This window comes from Tympanuchus pallidicinctus, unplaced genomic scaffold (genome assembly GCF_026119805.1).
Source record: "Tympanuchus pallidicinctus isolate F22 unplaced genomic scaffold, pur_lepc_1.0 scaffold10, whole genome shotgun sequence".
Lineage (NCBI taxonomy): Eukaryota > Metazoa > Chordata > Aves > Galliformes > Phasianidae > Tympanuchus > Tympanuchus pallidicinctus.
Genome location: NW_026294619.1, coordinates 23,637,206 through 23,661,789, shown reverse-complemented (window position 1 = coordinate 23,661,789; position 24,584 = coordinate 23,637,206). Strand labels below are relative to the sequence as shown.

The 24,584-nt window shown below is 37.5% G+C and overlaps 1 protein-coding gene across 1 annotated transcript in view; it reads left to right on the top strand.

Annotated features, from left to right (window-relative positions):
* The window catches only part of ADAMTS5 (ADAM metallopeptidase with thrombospondin type 1 motif 5), a 47,868-nt gene extending 26,711 nt beyond the window's left edge, over positions 1-21,157 (top strand). Inside the window, exons 3-8 of the mRNA XM_052666921.1 lie at positions 1,659-1,826; positions 6,918-7,201; positions 8,654-8,837; positions 9,269-9,444; positions 10,697-10,872; positions 14,098-21,157. Coding sequence (XP_052522881.1) covers positions 1,659-1,826; positions 6,918-7,201; positions 8,654-8,837; positions 9,269-9,444; positions 10,697-10,872; positions 14,098-14,668 — 1,559 coding nt within the window. The 3' untranslated portion in view covers positions 14,669-21,157. The remainder of the gene's footprint in view (positions 1-1,658; positions 1,827-6,917; positions 7,202-8,653; positions 8,838-9,268; positions 9,445-10,696; positions 10,873-14,097) is intronic.
* The last annotated feature ends 3,427 nt before the right edge of the window (positions 21,158-24,584 follow it).

Genomic DNA, 24,584 nt, shown 5'->3' with positions numbered 1-24,584 from the left:
GCATGGCTAATGGTGATTATTGTGTTGATAAATAGTGTTTTGTAGCTGAGCATTTGCTCTATCAAATAGTGTTGATGTGCTCTTCGTATCTGTTGATGTTTCCATGGAAGTAAATAGGAGGCATTACTTTCAGAGCAGTAGGACTGGCTGCTCTTAGTCATCACTGGTATAAATGAGATGACAGATAAAGGTTCTCTTTTCACATCTCAGAGTTCCATCCTTAGATCAGGAACTCAGCATCACTGGGAGCTGGACTGCAAGAAACCCTTATTTCCTGTCTTCTCCAGACTTATTGCATACTTCTAGTCAGATAGCTACTTTCAGAGTCTCAGATACAGCTAGACAGTGAGTGGTGCCTTTATTTTCTTCCTCTTGGCCTCTATTCCAAAGCAGATGAAAACAACATATCATAAATTTTATATACAACACATACATTTATACTGATTTTCTGCTTTTTTTTCCAGCCTGTACTGTAGGTATTGTTACTGTTTATACTGTTGTCATGGCTGTTACTATGGATATCAGAATATGCTATTCTGCCATCAATATTCCTTCTTTTGTCACCTTTCAACTAACCAAAACATAAAACCTAGTGTATGTGGAAGGCTTTTAGTAATTGCAGAATAACAAAATGTGTCTCTTCAGCCACATGGGCTATTTGAGTGCATCAGATTTATTTCTCTGCAGTGGCTGCAATGGGTGGTTTTTGCCCTTATTAAAAGCACTCGTGGTATAACTCTGGATATCTTACTAACCACCTCAAGGGTGAGATTGAAGACTGTGAAAACTAAGTCCAGGCTTGAGCTCCCTGCAGTTTTGGTACCCATTCATTCTTATACCTCTTGGACAGTAAATTGGTTGTGAGATAAACTGATGCACATGTGGAAATTAACGTTAAACCTGATGTTTACAGAGAAACCAATATGTTGCCTGCCCAGAGGCTAGAGAAAGTAGGAATCACTGAATTGAAGTGAAGATTTCTGTTATATAAGGCCTAATCTAGCAGTAGAATGGGCTCCCCTGAGTATCCAGGATTTTTGCAAGTTACATTGTGTCCTGCTTTGTGTTCACATTGTTTTGTGTTCTGTAGTATAAATACCCAATGCCACATACATTTAAAAATAAAGAACGCTAACAAAAAAATCCCACAAAATAATACATTGTACATTGGACAGACTACTGGAAAACATTATTCATATTGATTGATGTGCTGTAGAGGGTACTTGCACTTCAACAAGGAGTGCAACAGAACTTTTGTGTTCACTTAGAAAGATACTGTGAAGCCTTTCTAAACAATGGCAGAATGTCTTTGTGAGGTATTAGTTTTTATTACTGCAGATTATTTGGAAAACGTTGAGAACTATAATAAGAACATATGAATAAGTACAGCTTACTGTAGTCTTCATCAGGTATAAATCAGCTCAGAATCAGCTCAGTTTGATGACAAATCAGCTGATGGCACTACATCCTTGCTGTATGCAGTGATGTAAACTCTTTTATCCTCAAGCATAGATACCACATTTCAAGTGGCATGCTTTGTGCTGCTGTTGGAAATTTGAGGGCAAATAATGCATTTCATTTTACTTTGATTGTGGGTTCCAGCTCTTAAACTCTGTTATGAATCCTGGTTTCATAATGTACTCATTTGGTTTCAATAGGGCACTTGCTTGGGCTTTCCCATGATGACTCCAAATTTTGTGAGGAGAACTTTGGCTCCATGGAAGATAAACGCCTCATGTCCTCCATCCTGACTAGCATTGATGCTTCGAAGCCTTGGTCCAAATGCACATCAGCAACTATAACAGAATTTTTTGATGATGGTCATGGTATGTATTATCACATCTTGCATTGATTACGTGTCATTTTTTTCTGTGATATGTTTTTTAATTATTTTATATAAGCTTTTTCATTCCTTGCTTGTCTTGAGACTATCTTGACAGTGCTTGCAGAACAAGGCAGAGATCTAAAAGTCAGGCAGAGTCTCATGCCCATATTGTGTGGTTCAAATGCAAAAGAAAATAAAGAGTTGATGGAGTGCATGTTGGTAATAACTTGGTTTGAGACACAGAGAGTTTCAGTTTTTTTAAAGTACAAAATTAGTCTTGTCTTCCCAAATGAGAATACTTTCAAAAGAGGACAAAAGGAAATTTCTTTTCCACACAGAAATTAGAATGGTTAGTATGGTCTACTTTGCATTACGCTGCAGATATGTGCAGAGTGTACGTGCTCTTACCATTAAGAGCATTTATTCTGTTTATATATTCATTTTGTTTGTGAAGAGGGGCTGTAAACAAGTATTATGACCCCTCTGTGCTGTCTATAACAGAAGACTGCTTTTGCTCCAGGAGCTTACCCTCCAAGTCATATAACTAATATTTATTAAATATATCATTTGACCTTTGGAGAATAAGTACAAAACTTTCATTTTTTCCAACAAGTAGTAATATAAAGTATAGTCTGAACTCTTAAATGAATGTTAAATGAATGTTAAAGTTTTCGTTGTGCTTCCAAAGCAACTGCAGTTCTTAAGCCATTCAAATTCCAAAATGCTGAGATAAAAATGACATAATTGAGTGAATGGATCAAGTTGTTATGGTAACTGAAATACGTATGGATAAAAAGTATGACATGTCTGCTGAATGTAAAGTTTTTTGCTTTTAAGTATTTTGTTGGCTAATTTCAGTGCTCTCTGAAATATTTTCTCCTGTTTTTTCCTATCTGGAGAATGACTTCATTTTTTTTGTCTCAATTTTATTAGATTCATTCAGCTATACTGTCCTATTTTAATGCCCATAATGCTCTGGCATTGACTTAATACTACCAAGTGAGTTTCTACATATGAAGAGACCTTTCCTTTTTGAGTTTAGTTGCATTCACTCCCTTTTGTCTCACCTGGGAGTTTCACAGTATGTATTCACTGACCCTGTAGAGAGTATAATCTATCCTACGAGTGTAAGAAAGTCATTCTGTCATTTTTTTCAGTAGAAGAGGGTAGGAGTTTCAAATCCTTCAGAGCTGCATTGTGGTCTCCTTGTTCAGCCTGTGTTGACTTCCTTTAGCAGTTCTCTATTTCTGATACTTTTCACAAAGTCATGTATTCTTTCCTGCACAAGAGGTGCTTAGAATCTGTCCGCTTACTAACAAATGGGTTAGGATATATTGCCATTTCTGATACTCATGAGTAGTTACCACACAGGCATGTAGTCCCAAAGACTTACTAATGGGATGAAATAATTCATGAAAAATGTGAGCCTCTGGTCTTGTCTGCATATTAGTTTTAGTAGTGATGTTATTGGTATGCTTTCAAAAGCATAGTGTTTAGGAAATGTGTTTTCTTGATAGATTAGCTCCTCATAGACCTTGTCTAAATTAGTGATCCTTTTCTGTTGAAGTTTATCAATTTTTAGATGTTAAGTAAAAGATTTGTCCTGACTGAACACAAACACTATCTATGAAATAAGGACTAAGGCCAATGATTTAAACGGCAGTTTGTTCAAATTATCCTGCTGAGAGTACGTGTTTTATTTTAGGCATGGAACTCCTTCTGGTTTTATTTTCTAGCCAGGGAAAAAATCCATAGCTGTAATTCCCATTTGTAATGTACACCAAGTGTACCCAAGCCCAGAGAACCCTGGTAGAGCATGACGACACTTTTCAGGCTGCTTTGGACTGATAATAAGACAGTGCAAATGTGCCATATTTCCATGTTTCTTTCAGAATGAGCATGTGTCTGCTTTTTGAGTTGTTTTTTTTTTTTTTTCTCCTTAGCCGTGGATGATGTATTGCCATGTAGTTACACTACTTTCCCTCTCTTTTTCATTTTGAGAAGATGCTTTCCTGCCATCTTCCCATTGAAAGAGGAAAGTCCTCTATCTTTCAAGTGTTGCTAGCAGAGAAAATTAAGTTTAACCATTCAGGTGTAATTCTGAGCAGTGCCACAGACATAATGTAGGCAAAGAAGGCACAAAATAGCAGATACAACAGAAGAATGAGAGTATACAGACCTTCTTATACCAGGCTTTCTTTTAAGGTGTTTTGACTGGATTTTGTGTAGTCACAGGAAGCTCTGTCTTTCATACAAAACATAAGCAGTCTGCATTTGGTGTGAATGGGCATGAGCTTATGAACTGTGCTTTGTGACAAACCAGGCATGGCAGTATTTGTGTGACGAAGCAGATAAATGAAGTACTTCATATGCTGCTCCTTATGACTAAGCATAATGAAATGTGAATATCCAGAAACCTGGATCTGTGAGCACTATTCTGTAATAGAACAGTATTTTTTCAAACCTTTATGTTTCCCCTTATAGATACAGATATTCACCTGTAGTGCTTCAATGGCAAGAATCACAGGGTCACAGAATGGCTTAGATTGGAAGACACCTTAAAGATCATCTATTTCCCCTATTGCAGGCAGGGTTGCTACCCACTGGAAGTTGCTCCGTGTGTAATCCAACATGTCCTTAAAAGGCTCCATAATCTTAACTTTAATTTTGTAGCTGCCTTTTGTTAGGTGCTGAGGTTCCTATTTAATACATTTGGAAAGTGATGTTGGGATGTGGACTCATCACATAAAAAGTGCGCTATGTAGATAACTGTGTATTTTACTATGTAGGTAACTGTGCTTAACGTGGGTGCTTAATTCCCACCACAGCATGGAGGGATCTGGTTAATGGTGTCAGTGATTTGATTGATGCCATCAGTTGTATTAGTGGTACTGAATTACACCACAAGCTCATATGTTTGTACTAGGCAGTGAAACATCTGACTGCTGACTCAATTGTAGACACCAGCATTACATCTACTTATGGTCAGCTAAATAAATTTCAGTAGAAATGCCTCATCCAAGGTCAACCAGGATGTCTGGGAATGATCAAGGTGCTGATTCCCAGTCTCCAGAGGCCTACTTTGAGAATTGTAATCATCACTGTCATCATATTGCCATTTGTTTTACACTTATAAGATGACCCCAGACAGCAATTTCACATTTAGGAAGAAAATTCTCAATTAGTGTCCAGAAGACAGTGACATTTATTATCATCTGCTTTTAGCCAACCCTTTGTAAGATACTAATTGCCTTTATTGTCATGCCAACCACTAGGCTGTGGTATGATTGCCTACAATTTATTGTGTTTAGTCTGACTATTTGGTGTTCTTTGTAACCTGAAAAAAAAGGACTATTTCTGTTTTAATTAATTTATATCCTGGTTATCTGCTTCCTGCACAGATTTTATTCTGCCTTCCAAGGCTGTATTGCACATATATAACACTGAGGAGAGAGAATGAGAACGAAATGGCTTGATTAACTTTGTCATCAGTCAAGAATGTTGCATTAGGCCAGGGCACCCAGATGTTTTTTGGTACTCGGGGCGAAAAGTGGGAATAGTAGTACATATGTGTTCTATATGCTGTAATATAGTGAATTGCTGTTCTTTGCTTTTACATAATATATTTTTGACAGCAACTACTGCCAGTGGTTTAGTTTTCAGAAACTTCAGAAAAGAAAAAACACATCTGTGCTTCTTCACTCTTCACCATGTCTTGAATATTTTACACTCTAAAAGGATTTGAATGCTAGGATACCATTAATTTTCTATTTCATGGTACCCAGATCATCAATTAGCATTTGCACACCTTGTCTTTATTAAAAATGTCAGCATAATCCAGATCAAAAATAAGGCTAAGGTAAATCATGGTAAGCATAGGACAAATAGAACAAGTTTAACAGCATTATAGTTTTTTGGTAGTAAGTGATGATGCAGAATGAAATTTTGGTTGATTTGAAGAGTCAGTCTTAGTCTTAGGAGTAAAAAAGGAAAAATTGCAATTCTAGAGGGAAAACACAAGCTATAGACTCATGGGGTATTTGGTGTGATTTTAATTCATTTAGTTTAAACAATGGAATTCTTAAAGACCATTTTTTCACCCATGATCCATCTGAAGAATTCCGGTATAGGTTGCAAAGTATGTAAATTGTGGTAAGTTATTTTGGCCAAGAATAAGTGCAGTTTGCCAAGACCACATACCCTTTTCATGGGGTGTAAAATAGCTTATGCTCAATAAATAGTTCTGTATGTCAACAACCAAATTTTTCAATAGTAAACAAAATCTGTTAGTAGATCCTCTAGAAGCAAAGTGGGAATTCTCATTTTTAGAGTGCGCCAGACAAATTCTAACTTCTGCAATATATATCAGCATACATATTCAATTCTGTAATTTATATTTATTCTGGGTTTTTTTCTTGTCTTTCTGGGGTGGTTTTCTTGTGCATTTTTGTATAAAATGTATAGACCTCTACAAACTAATTCTAGAAGCAGCCAAGTATCATTCTTTACAAGGGAAGCCCAGTCTAGATTTACCACCAACATTAGATTTGATATTCTATTTATATTTTTCCTTTGATCTGTTTGCTTCTGTTTGTGTGTGTGGTTTTGTAGGGGGATGCATTTATTTATTTATTTGTTTTTAAGTGCCTCGCGGTCTGCATTTTGTAATTTGAATTTCAGACTTTGCTTTAGTAGCATTACCATGTGTGATGTTCTGGCTCAAAATTCAAATGAGCGTTTTGCTTGCTCTACCAGGACTCTTCTTGATCATTTTGTAAAGCACAAATTGATGGAGTGGAAGCCAAATAAAGGAAGACAGAATGGAAGAGCAAAGGGACTGAATAAAACTTATTTACACTTATTTTCTTGAATTGGAAATAGCTTGACACCTGGTATGCTGCAGGGAGAGACCACAGTTGCAGTACGATAAGCTCATACAAAGCCTAATGACACCTCAGAGAGCATTTCCAATGACATCAATGTCCTTCAAATGAGGTCTGCTGTCGTTATCGGTCTCCCTAATTTGAACGACAGATACAACACTGCAGAAAAAGTAGGTAATAAGTAATAATAGCTTGGATTATTCTTTTAGGTAACTGTTTGCTGGACCAACCAAGAAAGCAGATCCTGGGCCCCGAGGAGCTTCCAGGACAAACCTATGATGCCATTCGTCAGTGCAAATTAGCATTTGGACCTGAATATACAGTGTGTCCTGGGATGGATGTGTGCTCTCGCTTGTGGTGTGCAGTTGTTCGTCAAGGTCAAATGGTGTGTCTGACTAAGAAGCTGCCTGCTGTGGAAGGAACACCATGTGGAAAAGGGAGGATCTGTCTCCAGGGAAAATGTGTTGACAAAACCAAGAAGAAATACTACTCGGTAAGTTACCAGCTGTGACTCTAGGGAACCTTAGAAGACGTAATGCTCAAAGTAGGAGTGAAAGGCACTTTATTATGAAAGTCAGATTGAAAGCTGCCGTATTTTTTAGCATGTAATTGGAGTGTTACTGGTGAAGGATACAGGAAAAATGCTACTGAGTTTCAGGAAGCATGTTTTCTTCTTGAAGTTTGGAAGCCTACACTCCTGGAAAACTGGGAGCATCACTTCTAACTAGAAGACACCCATTCAATAAGGCAGGTCTCAGGATGCATGGACAGACTGGCAAGGAATGATTCACAGCTTCCTGATTTCTTGGCAATGGACTCTGAGACAAATTAGATATGAAAACTTAGTTTACAACCCTCATCTAAAAGTCTCCAGAGAGCTAACTCTAGTAAAGAGAAAAATTGATGGATTTCATCTAGGATATAATTTCCAGAGCAGCCAAGTTTGTACCTATAGTGAAGGAGTTCCGTCTGTTGGTTTAATACCCCTGAAGAGGCTCATGAGAGTCCACGGGGTTATAATTGTCCACTGTGCAATTCAGATACTTTGAAATTAACTGGGAATACAATAGCACTGCTCCTTCTGTTATACCTACAGGAGAGATACAGAACTGTAGAGCTTTGTGAAGATATTTACAAAATACAAGAGTCATTCAAATCAAGCAGCAGCCTTTGTAACACTCTTCTTTATAGACTGGTATATTTCTTTGTCCAGTATCAGTTAATTGTTGGAGTATGCTATAGAGTCAAACTGGCAGAATTGTAATATATATCTGAATGCTCACTCTCTTGCCAGTGTTCTTGAAATGTTAAGCTGCTGGTTCAGTGCTTCTTCACTTTCACTGCCCAAATTTTTGATTTATGTGTTCATTTCCTGCCTTTAAAACACTCTGAAATACAGTCTAATTTATTCACAAAGTGAAAAGAAGAAGCAATTGCCTAATTTTAGATTTAGAATACTGTTCATGTAATTTGAGTGTATGGTGAAACTATGAATATTTTGTCATATTTGTAGTATATGTATGAAGTAGATGATTGGAAACAAAACTCATCAATGTAAGGGATCGTTTTATCTCATCCTTTAGAAGTCCGCATTCAAATATCGCTAAGAATGCTTGCTTACATAAGCTAGATCTCATAATACAGAGCAATACCTACTTAGAATAATAATTGTGTTTATTATTCACAGATAGCCTTATAATCTTCTGGAGATGGTTTATGGAGCCTGTTGGTGGCAAATCAGTGCCAAATCAGATGCCATAATTCTGCAGATAAAATAAACTAATTTCAATGGTAGAAAGAAGGCTCCTAACACCATTTTATCCCTGACAGAATGAGCAAGGGAACACCTTCAGTTGGGGGAAAACATTAACAATGTCTTTGAGATTTAGCACCTATTCACACTTGGATGTTGATGTCCTTACTTCCCACTTTTCATATGTTTCAGGCATCAAGCCATGGTAACTGGGGGTCGTGGGGACCCTGGGGACAGTGCTCCCGTACGTGTGGTGGAGGCGTTCAGTTTGCTTATCGTCACTGCAATAACCCAGCTCCTAGAAACAACGGCCGGTACTGCACTGGCAAGAGGGCCATCTATCGATCGTGTAATGTCACACCTTGCCCAGCAAATGGTATGTTAGCTGCTCCAGCCTCTGTGTCCTTAGATAGTAAATGTTGAACATCTACTGCGAAAGGAAACATCCAAGATCTGTTGTAGTTTCTCTGAAGTGTGCTTACCAAGGAAGATTTCATCACTAATAAAATATGGCAATTCTTCCCTTATCCCCACTCTGACCTCATAAATAAAAGGAATCAAATGTAAAGCAATTTCAGTCCTAGAAGATGAATCATAATGCTAATTTCAGTCCTTCATAGCTTATTGTGTCATGGGAAGGTTTCCAAGCTCTAAAAAATTAAAGGATTTGAAGGCCTATTCTAAGTAAAGAGGTGAAGTATCATAACTTAAAAAGTTATGTTAAAAAGAAATTGGAATAATAGGGGTGCATAATAATATTTGCAGCATAGTCTGAAATAGTCACTAATAATGTGAATCATTCTACAGCTAAATCTTTTCGACAAGAGCAGTGTGAAGCAAGGAATGGTTATCAGTCTGATGCAAAGGGTGTCAAAACTTTTGTGGAATGGGTCCCCAAGTATGCTGGAGTGCTTCCTGGAGATGTTTGCAAGCTCACCTGCCGAGCCAAAGGAACAGGCTATTATGTGGTATTTTCCCAAAAGGTAATGATATCTCCAATCATAATTTCGTGTTCCAATTAAGTGTCCTCTATCTTAAAAAATAGTTCCCTAAACCAAGGAAGAATGCATTAATCATATGATTTAAAAATTTAGCTATGTGATTAAATGTAATGGTGACATTCAGTGGTTATAAATTAGGACCAGAAGTGACCTCTAAAATTAGACAAGTTTTTCCATACCTCAGATTATGAGTCCATAAAAATACAGGCCTGCGAGGGCACTCTGCAGTAGTTTCTTTTCAGTCATGGCTAAAGGACTTTTTTCCTGAAGACTCATTTGTGAGTCTGAGGTCTTCTGGATTAGAGAGAGCACCACAACTGAAGTATAAATTTTGTCCTGAATGATATTAAAAATGTCTGGAGTAACTCATACAAAATCAGTTACCAAGAACTAATTTGCCAATTAGTATAGATGTGACTTGTGGCATATCAGATACAATTTGAACTGAAATATCTCCCATGCCTAGGCTTGCAGTTTTCTGCCTCTTAAGTGGTATATACGCATTAATGAAGTGAACTGAAATTCTCAAGTTCCCTGGAGCATCTCTCCTATGAAGAAAGGCTGAGTGTTCAGCCTTATCTGTTCAGCCTTGAGAAAAGAAGACTGAGAGGGGACCTGATCCAGGTCTATAAATATCTAAGGTGTGGGGGGCAGAATGGGGAGGCCGGACTCTTTTCAGTGGTACGTGGAGACAGGACAAGGGGAAACGGCCGGAAACTGCAGCATAGGAAGTTCTGCACCAATGTGCGCAAGAACTTCTTTACAGTGAGGTGACGGAGCACTGGAACAGGCTGCCCAGGGAGGTGGTGGAGTCTCCTTCTCTGGAGATGTTCAAGACCTGCCTGGATGCCGACCTGTGCGACCTGCTGTAGGGAACCTGCTTTGGCAGGGGGTTGGACACAATGATCTCTGGAGGTCCCTCCCAACCCCTACGATTCTGTGATTCTGTGATTCTGTGAAGTACTCTTATTATTAGGAAGATATGACTTGGTCATTAAAGTCTGGGTCATTTTATTGCTTTGCTTCACACTGCTTTCAGACCTTTGCTAAATTTCATCTGCTGTGGCACTGAGAATGTTAGAGAAACTCAGTCTGGGTTGTCAGGGTAGTAAATCTGTTCTGAGGTGACAAAAATAAGGTTTTTTGCCAGTCCGATACACAGAAGCACATTTTTTTTATTTTTTTTATTTTTTTTCCAGTGGTAATTTTAACTAACAGGCATTTGATTACCTAGGTAACTGATGGTACTGAATGTCGGCCGTACAGTAATTCAGTCTGTGTCCGGGGAAAATGCATCCGAACTGGTTGTGATGGCATCATTGGTTCAAAGCTCCAGTATGACAAATGCGGGGTATGTGGAGGAGACAATTCAAGCTGCACAAAAGTCATGGGAACCTTCACCAAAAAGAGGTATTAATCTTGAGTATTAGTAGATGTATCTTATTGTGCGAATAGTAGCTCTACTTGTGTGCCTCATTCTTCCCTCCTCTAAATGCAATCTACTGTCATATGAAGATTAAGCAAAAGTGTACATTGCCAGTGCTTTACAGCTGGCCTCTTAACAATATCCTGAAACTGGCAAATAATCACCTGACAAAACACTGCACCCAGTTCATTTCTGACACAAAGTACTAGTGATACAGGTGAGCAACCAGTCATAGGAAGTCTGCCTAGAGTAAAGCACACAGTCTGCTGTTTGCCTGTCTTGCTATGCCAGATGGCATATGGTTTTTAGAGGATAGGGAGAAGGGAAGACAGTGATTAATCGGAAAGCTATTGGTGTCAGAGGTATATCTAGATATATCCAAAACTCAAGGTTTCCCAGGTGATGCTATGTTGGCAAGGCACACTGGGAGTGTGTTTAATATCATCTAGTAGATATCATCATCTAGTAACATAGATTCCTTGCATAGTTGGTGAAGAGAAGTAGGCAGCATTAGAGCACAGCTGTAAAAGTAATCCTCAGTAGCTGAAAGTGATTATACCCTAAAATGTCTTTCCACACTGCTGAGTATACAAGGAGCTTAGGTGACTAGGCAAGATGTCAGATGTACACACAGGCTTATATGTGACATTTTCTATATCCCTTACTGTTCACTGGGATAATATTGATCTCCAGGTGGACAAATATTTTTTTTTAAGTTAAAATATTTACAGCAGTCATCCATAAGCCATTTTTCTGTCAGAGTTCAGCTTTTAAGTATGATACAACTTAATATAAGTAAAACAAAAGCAACTTCCCCATGGTTTTTCCTGACTCTACAAAGCAGAAGCAAGCTTTGTACCAAGATTACTAATGTCAAGTAAGTCTACCTCTGTCTGTATTCTTGTTTCCCTTAAGGTTTGTGTAAGAATTAGGATTTTTTAACCACTGTTTATATAGATTGCAAGGTCTCACTGGACTGCTGTAGTGACCTATTCTTAGGAACTTTCAGTTGAACATTTATACACAGCACACAACATCTTTTAAAATGTACATAGAATTTATGTCTTACAAATTCTTGCATATACATGAAACACCATTAGAATTTGAAATTTGACTCCTGAAAGGACCTTTCATTTATATACATTTTGACACACTGATTAATAGTAGTCAAAAATTTCCTCAAAAGTGAGTTTGTTATAAAAATAACCATAACATCTTCTTCCTGGTAAACCAATGATTACTCACCTAAGGACAGCCAAAATACCTCATCCAAAAAGAATGACTTTCTATCCAATCTGGTACTTACATAAACCAAATCTTTTCTAATTTGTAAATATTGAATGAGTATTGAACATTAAATATTGAATGAAAATTCTGAAATGCCTGAACAAAGAAGACTGTGTGACATACACTTCATGTGCTTCAGTAGTAATCCTTATTTTTCAGTCCTGTTTCCAGGAAAAATGCGAGAGAGACCTCATTAATTTTAGCGAGGCCAGATTTGTAGTGTAGATAAAACTGGGAACAGTGGGATTCCACTGCAATTATTCCTATGAAGGTACCATCTTACTCCTCAAATCACGGCTTTAACTGAAATGAGACCAGTTGGAGAGTAAAATACTAATTTGACTTTGCTGCATTCAAAGAGTTGTCTCACTTAGTAATAATCAAGCTCTAAGTAACGTGTGTTTTAACTTGATTTTGATTTTCGTTTATTTTTTATGGGGAAATTGTTTGATATAATTCCTTTATGCGAGATTTTAAAAAGAAACCCTACATTAAAATAGTAAAATCTTAATTGTCTTTTTTTCTCTTAAAATGATCAAAAAAACAATCTCCTGAAAAACTCTTTCCTAAGGACTTTTTTAAAGGGCCATAAAGTTAATTAGTCAGAAGTTGGGAAATAGGGGAATTAAGGCTGCACATGCTTCTTTTTGCCCATGGAATGTTGCTGAGAATATTGCATTCTCTAGCATTTCTTTTTTTTTTTTTTTTTTTAACAGATGATTTTGTAACTTTAATAACGTGTTTTAACAGAGCTATTTTGGCAACTTTTAAGTAAAAGTATTTCTGCAGTGCTGTGGAGCAGAGACACCCAGCTTGTTGTTTGCACAATATCCCTTCAGGTTTAGAGAGGTGACAAATTAAAGGAGTTTTAGTAGATGTGCTGTAACTGCTTGAAATAGCATGGGAATAGAACAAGCATTTCATCTTTAGTCTCTGCAGTCCCTAATTGGGCAATCAAAATTTGTGAAAGTGGTAGTCCATTTTTTAAACAATTCCAGGTGACTGTCGCTGTCCTGCATTGGATGTCTATTTTCTCGTTTCCTTTCCCCTATCCGTTTCAGCACTAGGCACTTAAGATACAAGGTACTTGCAGAATGGTTTTGTCACAGGTTTAGAAATGAAAATAAATGTTTCCAAAATCCAGTTTGTAACCTATAGCTATGTATAGCGTTCAGCCTTCTTCACTGTGTATCGCTGTGGTTAAAACAAATTACACACTTGAGATAGTAAAAGGTTTGGTACGCTTGCAGGTTTTGAGTGCTTGTCACTTTCAATAGAAAAGTGAAATATCTCTTCCTAAGTTTGCATTAACGCATTTCATAAGTACCTACTAAGAGAACTTTATGCTGCAAATTAAGCGTTTGAGTGCACCTTCTATTAGACATTGAACAATTCATCTTTGGAATTATGAATTTCAAAGTAAACAATTTTTTTCTCAGTGATCAAGATTATTTTTAAATGTTCCCAAGGTACTTCTATCCAGCTGTTACTCTGCTCATGCTTTCCTTAATCATTATGGCAAAGACAGCAAGAAACAGCTGTAACCAGTGCATATCTCATTATCTTTTCTTGGCACGGAAAATGTGCATCGTATTTCATATCTCCCACCCTTTGCTGAAATATATAAACTATCTGTTATTTTTCATTCCTCTTGTATCTGACTCATGTGAAATCATTCCTGAAGCTGAAGATTAAGCAATTTGAATTAAGTGCAGTAGAAATTTCTTCAAGAACACAGTGTTACAAAAGACAAATAATGGAACCTGATTAAATTAATCTCAAATGTGCCTCAAGGCAGATGGATTCAGGGCCTGAGCAAAAATGAAGCAAGTTGTGTCTTACCGGTGATTTCATTAGGCTTTGCAGTAAGACTTGAGTTTTATTTCACAGCAGTTACTGACTACTTTTTTTCCCCTCTGTAGTAAGGGCTACACAGATATTGTGAAAATCCCAGAAGGAGCAACTCACATCAAAGTTCGTCAATTCAAGACTAAAGACCAGAGCAGGTTTACTGCCTACCTGGCCCTGAAAAAGAAAAACGGTGAGTACCTTGTAAATGGAAAATATATGATCTCCACTTCAGAAACAATCATCGATATCAATGGAACTGTCATGAACTATAGTGGCTGGAGTCACAAAGATGATTTCTTGCATGCAATGGGACACTCTGCCACAAAGGAGGTTCTTATAGTGCAGATACTTGCAACTGACCCAACTCAACCAGTGGACGTCCGTTACAGTTTCTTTGTGCCAAAGAAGCAAGGGCAAATGACTAACTCTGTCACTGGCAGTGGCAGCAGCAGCAAAGTAGCTCCACAGCTCACACAACCCCGGTGGGTGACAGGGCCGTGGCTTTCTTGTTCTCGAACATGTGACACGGGATGGCACACCAGAACTGTCCAGTGCAAAGACGGGCATGGAAAACTGGCTAAAGGATGTCTTCTCTCTCAGAGACCGTCAGCATTTAAACAGTGCTTGTTGAAAAAGTGTTAACCTGTGGTTGTGATCTTCTTTAAAAGAGGTTTGATGAAGCCATTGTTGACATACTGGTATTAGGTCTGCCCAGACAGAGAGAAGCAAAGGCTTCAGTGAATTTACATAAAGTCTCAAATTATGGGCAGAATCTGCCTATTTGGACCAAATGAAGATGTGCACTGCTTTGAAAAATAGTAGGGTGATCTTGATCTGTTTGAAAAAAAAGGAAAAAAAAGCATTTAAGTTGCTATAAGCCCTCTGTGTCTGCAAAAATATAAAATAAAATAATGAAAAAGAAGAAAAACTAGCAAATGGAGGATCCTGGGATATTTGAAGGTTACAGAATCATCTCCCCTTTTTCACCTACCTCTAATGCAGTATGTCCTTAGAAAATGTCACATGTACCCATGATACCACGGAAGCTTATTTCATGCTATTTTGTAAATACATTTGATTTGGTTTGTCACTTTATATCACTTGGTTCTACTAAAAAAAATCAAAAGACAAGCTATGTAAGCAAAGTGATTGACCAAAGTATATCTGCAGCCCTCGTGGACTTTGGTCCAGCCTTCAGAAACGGCTGCAGATGTTTTACTGGAAAATGAAGAGCTTGCTGCTAGTTTTAAAAAGTAATTTGATTTTGACAAAGGGAAATGCATGTTTGTTCTAGGGATTTCCTGATAGCAGATCATAATTCTATGACAAATTCTGTGTTTCCACCAAGAAATTCTCAGAGGAGCTCTGCAAGAGTGCAGACCAAGGATCCCCACAGGTGCATTGCTCATATACCGGCACCATCAGCAGCTCCTTACCATGAGTATGTCAGACACACATAGGAGTAATATTTGTCTGCCTGAAAGAATCTGTGTACCTGTTTCTTGGTAAACCCTCCACTAGTTCCAGCTTTGTCACAGCGCGGGATCCCTGTTGTTGCTGAACAATAGCTGCTAGCTCCTTCTTTCCAAAAAATAAAGGCATACTGTATTTTGTAGAACTAGTTAGAGAACCAAAACTTACAGGTATGATAAACAAGTGTCTTCTAACTCAGATATTCTGAGGCTGTGTTCAACTGCTTTCTCTGTTATTTTCTCTATGGCTTCCACCTTGAATCTAACAATGTGTAATGTACCTACATCTTTTGAAGAGGCTATAAAGGTCAAAAAAACACAGCAAGCAGTTAATATTTTATCACTTTTTTGTCCATCATGTCTAACTCTGGTATTCATCTTACCAGCAAAAGTTTGTAACTGTTTGTCTTTTTGTTTGGTTTTTTGTTTGTTTGATTTTCATGTTTTGTACATCTACCACATTTGGGAGGAAGAGGTGTCAGTAGGAAGTCAAACCACATCAGGATGTGGAGGACTTGCCCAACATCAATAAAACTATTTCCACAGTACAGGCAGAAGCTAGTAATAATTTCCCTTGAGAGCAGCTTCTGAATCCCATTACTATCCGGTGGAAGTTAGTAACTGAGGAAGGACATTTCACCATATGCAGGTAACATGTGGGGAGTCCACACCAACACTTGTTAGAATCGCTTCCTTTCATATCAACAGGCTTTGAATTAAACCCTAGAATGACAGGTACAAGGTGGTAGAACTCCATCCATCTTTTATTTCTCAGCTTGTCAACACAGGAGAGTATGAGTGCAGGAAGATTTTCAGACACAGCTGTGAGTCACTGGTACTTAGCACTATACTTCCCCAGGCTTCAGGCTCTTCAGAAAATCCCGGTCATGAAATCAGAAAAGAAATCTTGTTTGTGTTGCAAGAAGGGCAGGTCTTACTGCAGGCTGACATAAACATGTTTTTGCAACTCTGGCATGTTTATTTGAATTCTAGAAAGCATGTGATGATTTTAAAACAGCACAGAGTTGCTACATCAACGAGTTGAAACCTGGAGAAATATCTGTTTTTGTACTCTATTCTAAGTAAACACTAAAAGGGACAGGGTCTCCTCTTTAAAAGTGAACTGCTCTCTCTTTAAAAGGAATGTTATTAGTCATCTTCAGCTTTCGAGAATGTGTGACCTCCTAATAAAAATGAAAAACATGGATCTTAAGGAAAGTTGGCCACTCAACAACTCATGCCAACCTAAGAACTTAAATCAAGGCTCTGAATATTTGCAGAGTTCTGGAAATTGCTTATGTCTTCTCTACCTTTTAAGATCATGTTGGAAGTGTCTTATTTTCCTTTCAAGTAAACTGATTTTTATATTTATATATGTATAAACACATGTTCTAGGGCTCTTAAGGAAGGTCATAACAAGTAGAAACCATCGTAAGTGGAAAGATAAGGAGCATAGATTTGATGTTTGTCCAGGCCTGCAGCTGCTGAATTAATTGGCATTTATTTTTCCTGTGTTGTATCAGAATAGAGACAGAATGTGCAAGTATTTGTGTTTGCATTATAGAAATAATTTATTATGTACTCAACAAAATGAGTAAGGCTTTTGGATGTTATTCAGACTCCAGGAGAGTAATACCATAAACGGGTATAAATTTTAAATCTTCTTTAGATCAAGAATTTTTCATAGAAAGAATCTATTTATAAAAAGTAAATAAATGCAAGAGCAAACCACTATACTGATTTTTTCCATTTTCACCAGTGTAGTAGTGAAGGAAATGGGCAAAAAGAAGTTGCTTTTATATAAAATCATAGAATCAGAATTGTTTGAGTTGAAAGGGACCTTTAAGAGTCATCTGGTCCAACTCCCCTGAAATGAGCAGGAACATCTACAGCTAGATCAGGTTGCTCAGAGCCCCATCCAGCCTAATGGAAAGGAGCAGACTAAGGAAGCTATCCTAAAAGTGTAAGGTGAACTAGGGCAGCCTGCTATACCCAACATTTGCTTTTTAGCTGATCTTTGTTACCAAACTGCAATTCCCAGCTTTGCTTTTTTCATTTATACCTACTTCATGTAACTGATGAATGAAAAATTGGTGCAAGGTATGTGAATTTGCCATTACAACTAGTGCTTCTAACTAAATTCCTCGTTGGTCATACCGTTACATCACTGTTTACATTACTACTGAGTCTTGCCAAACAAGATTCATCAAATGCTTGCAATGGATAGAGGCACTGTCTCAGAAGCCCAGAATATAGAAATAAGCAAGCTTCAGTGTTAAATTCACTGTAGACTTTTTGGGACACATCTCCAGTGCCTTAGATTGGACCCCCTTTTGAATCTGTGGCTTTTTACCTGTTTTTCAAATGAGACAGTGTACTTAGAAAAAAGCCTTTCATTTGCAGTTTGATTGTATGCATGAAGTTCAGTTTATCTGCCCTCCTGTGGAAACAGTTTTATCATAAGGGGAGAGGGAATAATCTTGTGGATTAATAACAATTGTATTAAAAAAAAAAAAAAAAAAAAAAAAAAAAAGAAAAAAAAGCTCAGCACTGAAAAAAAATAAAATAATTTATTTGTTTTTACAACTAGTATGTGAATGGATGTAATGAATTTATTTATTCTTATTTAACAAAAATATCAATTGTGCAAATTCTTTATTTAAAATGTTTGCTATCATCTCTGTCTCTCTTTCTTGCTCTCTTAATTTATGCTTCAAATTTGTGTTGAGTTTACATAATGTATGGCACTGGTTATTTTTTGTTTGTTTTTATTTAGAAAGCTTTCTGCATGGGACAGGGATATATGTGTATACATGTGTGCACACTGTATAGATGTATATTCCTTTTCTGCTGCCATCTTTCTTAGAGAAGTTCATGACACCTGATGCTCAAACCTCCTCATTACACTTCAGTTCTAAAATATCTCATTCATAGAAGTCTGTGGACACACACACAAAAAAAACCCCCACATTCTAAACAACAGACTCACTTCATATAGGCATGTGCAATTGGTGTTCTGCTCCTTAGTAGTTTACCATTTAGGTTGGTAAGAGCCTTACCATTTGCGTCAATGGGAGAAAGCTCAGGCTTGCAGTAAATGGGATTCCTCTCTATGTAAATGAAGTTTCTCTGAGTTGTCAGGATGGCAAGTGAGTATTCTCTCATGCAGCTTCTTATGTTTAAGTGAAATCACTACAGAGAAATTGTTTTGTGTGCCTCTCTGCAATTACAGATTAAATGATGTACGATTTGGTTTATGAAAAGTGAACCATTATAAAAGCTACCTTTTCAATTTTTTCATCTTTTATATACTTATATATCTATTTATTATAGCTATAAAATGTCAAAAGCACAATTTGTAAGGCTTTGCAATGTTTTTCTTCGTTTTACTCTAGCTCTTTGCACCATGTCAGGCAGTGAGACACAAATAAAAAGCCAGCCAAGCATGCATTCCCAGTATTTCCATGAAAATAACAGTATCTGATTACTCCTAGTTTTTGTCTAGTCCAAATTCTGCTAAGCTCGAAGGAAACTGTACTGGGCTGTGAGGTAAAAAACAAAAAACAAAACAAAACAAAAAAAAAACATGTAGTATAGGCAAAGCCATACTATCAATTGACATAACAATACAAATTGTTTTTCTAACCATTTCTCCATAAGGGTAGCACGACAGATGACAAAAAATCTATTTCAAACTATAAAAGGATATCTTCCTCATCAGTGCCCATATTCACACAAGTTACATTCCATCTCATCCTCTGTACCCAATGTTTGCTACTGTCCAGGCCCTATGGAACAGCCAGGGCCAACCATGAGGCTTCAGATGAAGTTATAAAGGCCAGTGGGTGACGCTTCCTCCATTAAAGCCCACACCAAAACACCTGGAAATAGCAGTAAGCCTTCTCACTTTGATGATCTTTGGGCTGAGCTTTAAAGAAGCCTTATACAGCTGAAACATTGATAATTGTGGATTTTCAGCAGAATGTTTAGGTATGTCACTGTTTCTCTTTGTGTTCACGAAAGCTGCGCGGTTCTTTCTCACTGAGGAAGACAGAGCCCATGGTATGAAGCAAAGTTAGATTCTTCAAGCCCAGGTTGCAATTAAAAAACAAAAACAAAAACAAATAAATAAATAAATAGGACCACGCAGTTACTGATTTTGAGGCCTGTGTTCCTTTTAGTTAACTGATTAATTTTTATAGAGTTGCACCCATACTTATCATTGGTAACATTTTCAGTAGTCTTTTTTTACTGTGGATGCATGGAATGCTAATTTGTATAGTAAAGCTAATTCAACATTTTTGTTTGAAATGGCATTGCCAATGCAAATATTTCTGGTTTATTGCACATACTGTTAATGATTTAAGCTGAGACAAATTTTCAGGTCCTCAACTGGCATCACATGATGCAGCTCTGAGGTTTACAAGATTGTATTACAAGTGGCAGTATTCAGTGATAAGGCATACAACATTTGAAAAGCCCCAAACACATTGTTAATGCAAGTGAGTGGCTGGAGAACTTCTCTCCAGATACTCTGTACCAAATATTTGACAGTGTCTAGCTACTCTGCACACAGTAGAGTTACAGATTGAAACCAAAGCTCTCAGTGTTGTTTGCCCTGAGATTTGTCTGTAGAGTCTCACAGTAGCCATAAGGATATTTCAAGTATTTCCATGCATATCAACTGGAATCCTACATAGTCTTTGTTGAAACATATAAATGTACACATAGAACTTAACCGTGCCTACATGGAAATGTGTTTTTTTGTGTGCGTGTGTGTTTGTGTATACATGTGTACGTATGACTGCATCCACATTTGTATGCACACAAATGAGTATTTGGGTTTGCGTTAATCCCATTCATGGGGCAGAATAGTTACACTGGTTTCAGCTATGCCTACGTAAATTCAGAGTAACTTCATTACATCGCTTGCCTTTGCAGGAGCTGCTTAAAACTCAAACCACTTTAAGTAACAGCATAATTTCTCTTTTTAATATATAGGAACTGGTTTACACAATTTACTGTATGAACTGTGAAATTTTCAGATGGTTTTATCGTATAAAATGTACTCCTTGACAGTCAAGCATATATGCATTGATAAAATCTCATGAGATTTGCAAAATAATATACTCCAAATAAGTTGGTGACAATGTGTTCCCCTGTGTAGCAATAATTAAATTTCACTTCTATTGTCAGGTCATTGTGTAACATCAGATGAGATAAAACAAGAGAGGTGTTCTAGGGAAGATGAACAGGATAGCGCAGCTTTCATTTCTTAATTTATTTCACGTGCCTCTTTGTACACTCCATTGGTGTCACTTCGTGCATTACAGACAACTTGACTGAAATACCAGAACCTTATGAAAACCAAGATGTGTCACAAGACTTTCTTCTTCGTTTTTCTATATGTCTAATCAAAGAGAATTAACAGTTTTAGAGCACTACTATGTCAGCCAGTTTACACCATAAATAACGTTATGCGAAACATTAATTCATTTGAACTGAATTGTACAAGGTCTACACTGTACTATGACACATTGAAGGCCAATATTTTGTTTTGTAAACTATTACATATGTATAATTTACCAGTTGTAATCTTAAAACATTTGATTCTGTGATTTCAGTTAAAAGAAGTAATAAACTGTATCATAGGTCCAAACACTTGTTTCATATGGTATATTTGTGGGCTGCTGCTTGCCTTTTGTCTCCCACTAAAAAGAGAAGCTAAAAGAGACTAATCTGACCCCTAAATTAAGGCATAAATATTATTTCTATGTGTAAACATTGCACTTTGTGCAATATATGGTGGGGTGAAGTTCTGTGGATGTGTTCCTTTGAGTCATTAAATATATCAGATAAGTGCAGAAAACAGCATTCAAGGCCTTTCCAAAGACTTAGAAAAAATTAGTTTGCTGCCATCCAACAGAGGTAGCATACACTGGTGATCTCTTGAGCCTGTGCAAAGCCCCCATGAAATCCAGAAGACCTGTCCAAAAACTTCATTCAGCAAAATTAGACAGTGGATTAAGATAGCCCGAATTAGATTAATAATAATTAGCAATATAGACTCATCTAAGAGTAGTAAAAATCTGCCAGAGCAGATGGCAGAAGTGTATGATGCATGCAAATATGGTATTGTAGTACATGTATCCAAGGGAAGATTAAGGTAATAACTAAGGGGATATACCTGGTGACACAGAATTGCATACACACTACTATTGAATTATGGCTCTTAAGATGAAGTAGTTAACAGACTAGATGATCTTGAAGGTCTTCTCCAAGCTTAATGATTCTATGATTCTATGATTATACCATGACTTTCTAATAGAACTGGATAATTATGAACTATAATTTTCACGCTGATGTCTTGCATATCCTTTCTAATTCCATAATACAAAGTTGGAGTTTTTCTTGTTCCCTAACATGATGTGCTCTCTCCAAAAGAGAACACAAATTCAACTCAAAAACTAAGTCTTATCACAAGTGTATATCTGATCTATTGATTGTTGATATATTTATGAATTTTGGACTCTGCCTTTTTATTTTTTTTATTTTGATTTACAAATTCTAAGTGATGTTGATTCTTATTTATAGATACAAATTTTTTTCATGCCTAGGAATCGTTTTTCTTCCTGGGCTGTTCTTACAATGGCAACGAAGTTTTGCATAGTGGCCAGTACCTGTAGAACTAGGTCCAAGGCCTTTGCAAATATGTTTTTAATAATCTGTTACACTACATAGCAATCCTTGAACCACCTTACAAGACAGCTGTCCTGCTAGTGCTTGGTACAAGATATAGAGTATATATGTGTACATATGTGTATATGTATATACACGCACAAAATATTAGATATTTGTATATATTATGCATGTACATTAAAATGTCTCAAAAAAAATCTCATTTTTACATTTACACTACATGTTTATAAAACTGTGCATTGGTCATCAGAAAGAATACAGTGTTCAACATCAGTGAAGTGAAAACACTGTACAATCATGCAGTTCTACCATTTTTCCTGCCTAAAAGGCTTTGGGAAATGATTCAACTACTCCACACACTTCTCAGCAATAACAGACTAACATGTTTTCTTCCTTCACTGCATTTCAGCTCATCCAGGGTCCTGGGGCAAAACAAAAAATGCACCCACTCCTCATCTCCCCCTGCTCTTAGACAGGTACAGGTAGCAGTCATACAAACTATACCATGACTTTGTCCTCTACTTTTAAGCATTTTTTGTCTATGGCAGAACTCCATATCTCACAAATACTTCAGTTCCTCCTCTGTATTTATTTTCTACAAAGCAAGCTGCAATGTCCCCAAGTGGTAGTGGCAGATCTTCCCAAAATTATGGCTTTATTTCTCATTTTAGAGTTTGCAGTAGCTCAAAGAAAGCCATTAATGAGAATGGAAATCCATTCCTATACAAATCAAATGCAGCACAGACAGCAGCATAGACTTCCTCAAACATCCAAGCTTGTCATAATTCCATTACTGTGCAGAGACTGTTCTGTATCAGGAAGATGAACTCATTCTCTCTTAATGCATTTTCCATCTCTTCATAATGTGACATTTCACCTCTTCAGAAACTTTACAGAGTTATGTACAATGGGGGAGATTTTTATTCCCAAGACTCTGAACTTGTAGACCCAAATCTCATTTTTAGGTTAGGATACAGGATCCATGTGGCCAATTTTAGACTTCCAGCCAAACTGAACCTTAAAAAAAAAAAAAAAAAAATTGGAAACAGCAAAATATATGGAATAATTAAACAAGAATAAGGCAATGTTTGAGTTTTTCCACATTGCTTATACTGTTACCTTGCTCTTCTTATGCTACACTCTGCTAATTTGGAAGTAATACATTAATCGTACTCACACCACTCAGCATTCTACATTGATTCAACAAGAGGATTGAAGAGAAAACGTGGGGGAAAATATTTTAATAAAATCCAAGGAAAATGATTATTTCCCATGCTTCCAGGAGCAGTGCAGAAATCTCTTTGCTTTTTCTTGATTGTTCTAAAAAAATATATACTTCAAGGAAAAGGCACATGTATTTCCTTAAGCAGTTGCTTGATAAAGGTCTGTTTTAGGAATGCAACTAAATAATTAGTTCATTAAAATGGCCATTGCATCCATTGATGCAGCAATCTCTCACTACTCCAAGTGTTGCGGTTTGGTTCATTGATGTTTCTTTACTGTATTTGTCCTTTCTATTCCTCTTTCCCAGTAAGACTTTACCTAAAGGACCTGCACCTACAGAACTGAAAACATACCCTTTGATAGCAGCCCAAGTTCTGCTACCCAGACCCATATTAGCAGCAACGCATCCAAGTAAGCCTTGAATGCAGCAGGTGGGTGCCAGAGGGCCCATGTTCCAGCAGGTGAAACTGAGCTCACAGGATCTTGCATATGTGCACGGACATGCCTATTTCCAGCATAGCCAAGTGCTTCATGCAGGTGTGCATCATAAATATACATTTTATAGCTACAGCTCTGCTAGCCACCTTTTCCCTCCCCCTTACACACTTCTGTTATTTTCTGAAAGTGCAGTCAAGATGGATTTTACACTTCTTGCTCTGGAAGTACTGAGTTTCTTGCTCCTTTGAAGCTTGCTTGCCCAGAGCTGCTCACTTGCAGAGTTGTGATTGAAACAGATCAGGCACTCATGCTTGCTTATGGAACACTCAGGGCTGAAACTTCCGTTTTTCACAGAAATGTAGCACAGCATGAAGCGAGTACCCTGGCAGCAGGTGCTTTGCCTGGGCCCTCTGCTGATGGAGCCATGTGTTCTCATGATGACTGATAATTTTGCTTATTTAATAATCGAAGGCCATTATGCCCTGATGAGATTTGCAGATGTAAATCTCGCTCTAGCTGCGCAGATGACTGCTGAAGGGCACACATGAGTTAGACCATGAAAGTTTGTGCAAAGAATGTGAAAATTGCCCTCAACAGGCAATCCAGCAGAGGCCTGCTGGAAATGTGCCCCACGCAGTCACAAAGCAGTGAAGGCACCGCATCTGCTTGTAGACTGAGGAGGCGTCTGAGAGGTGAACATTGCCCCAGCACCGTCCCCAGCAGCA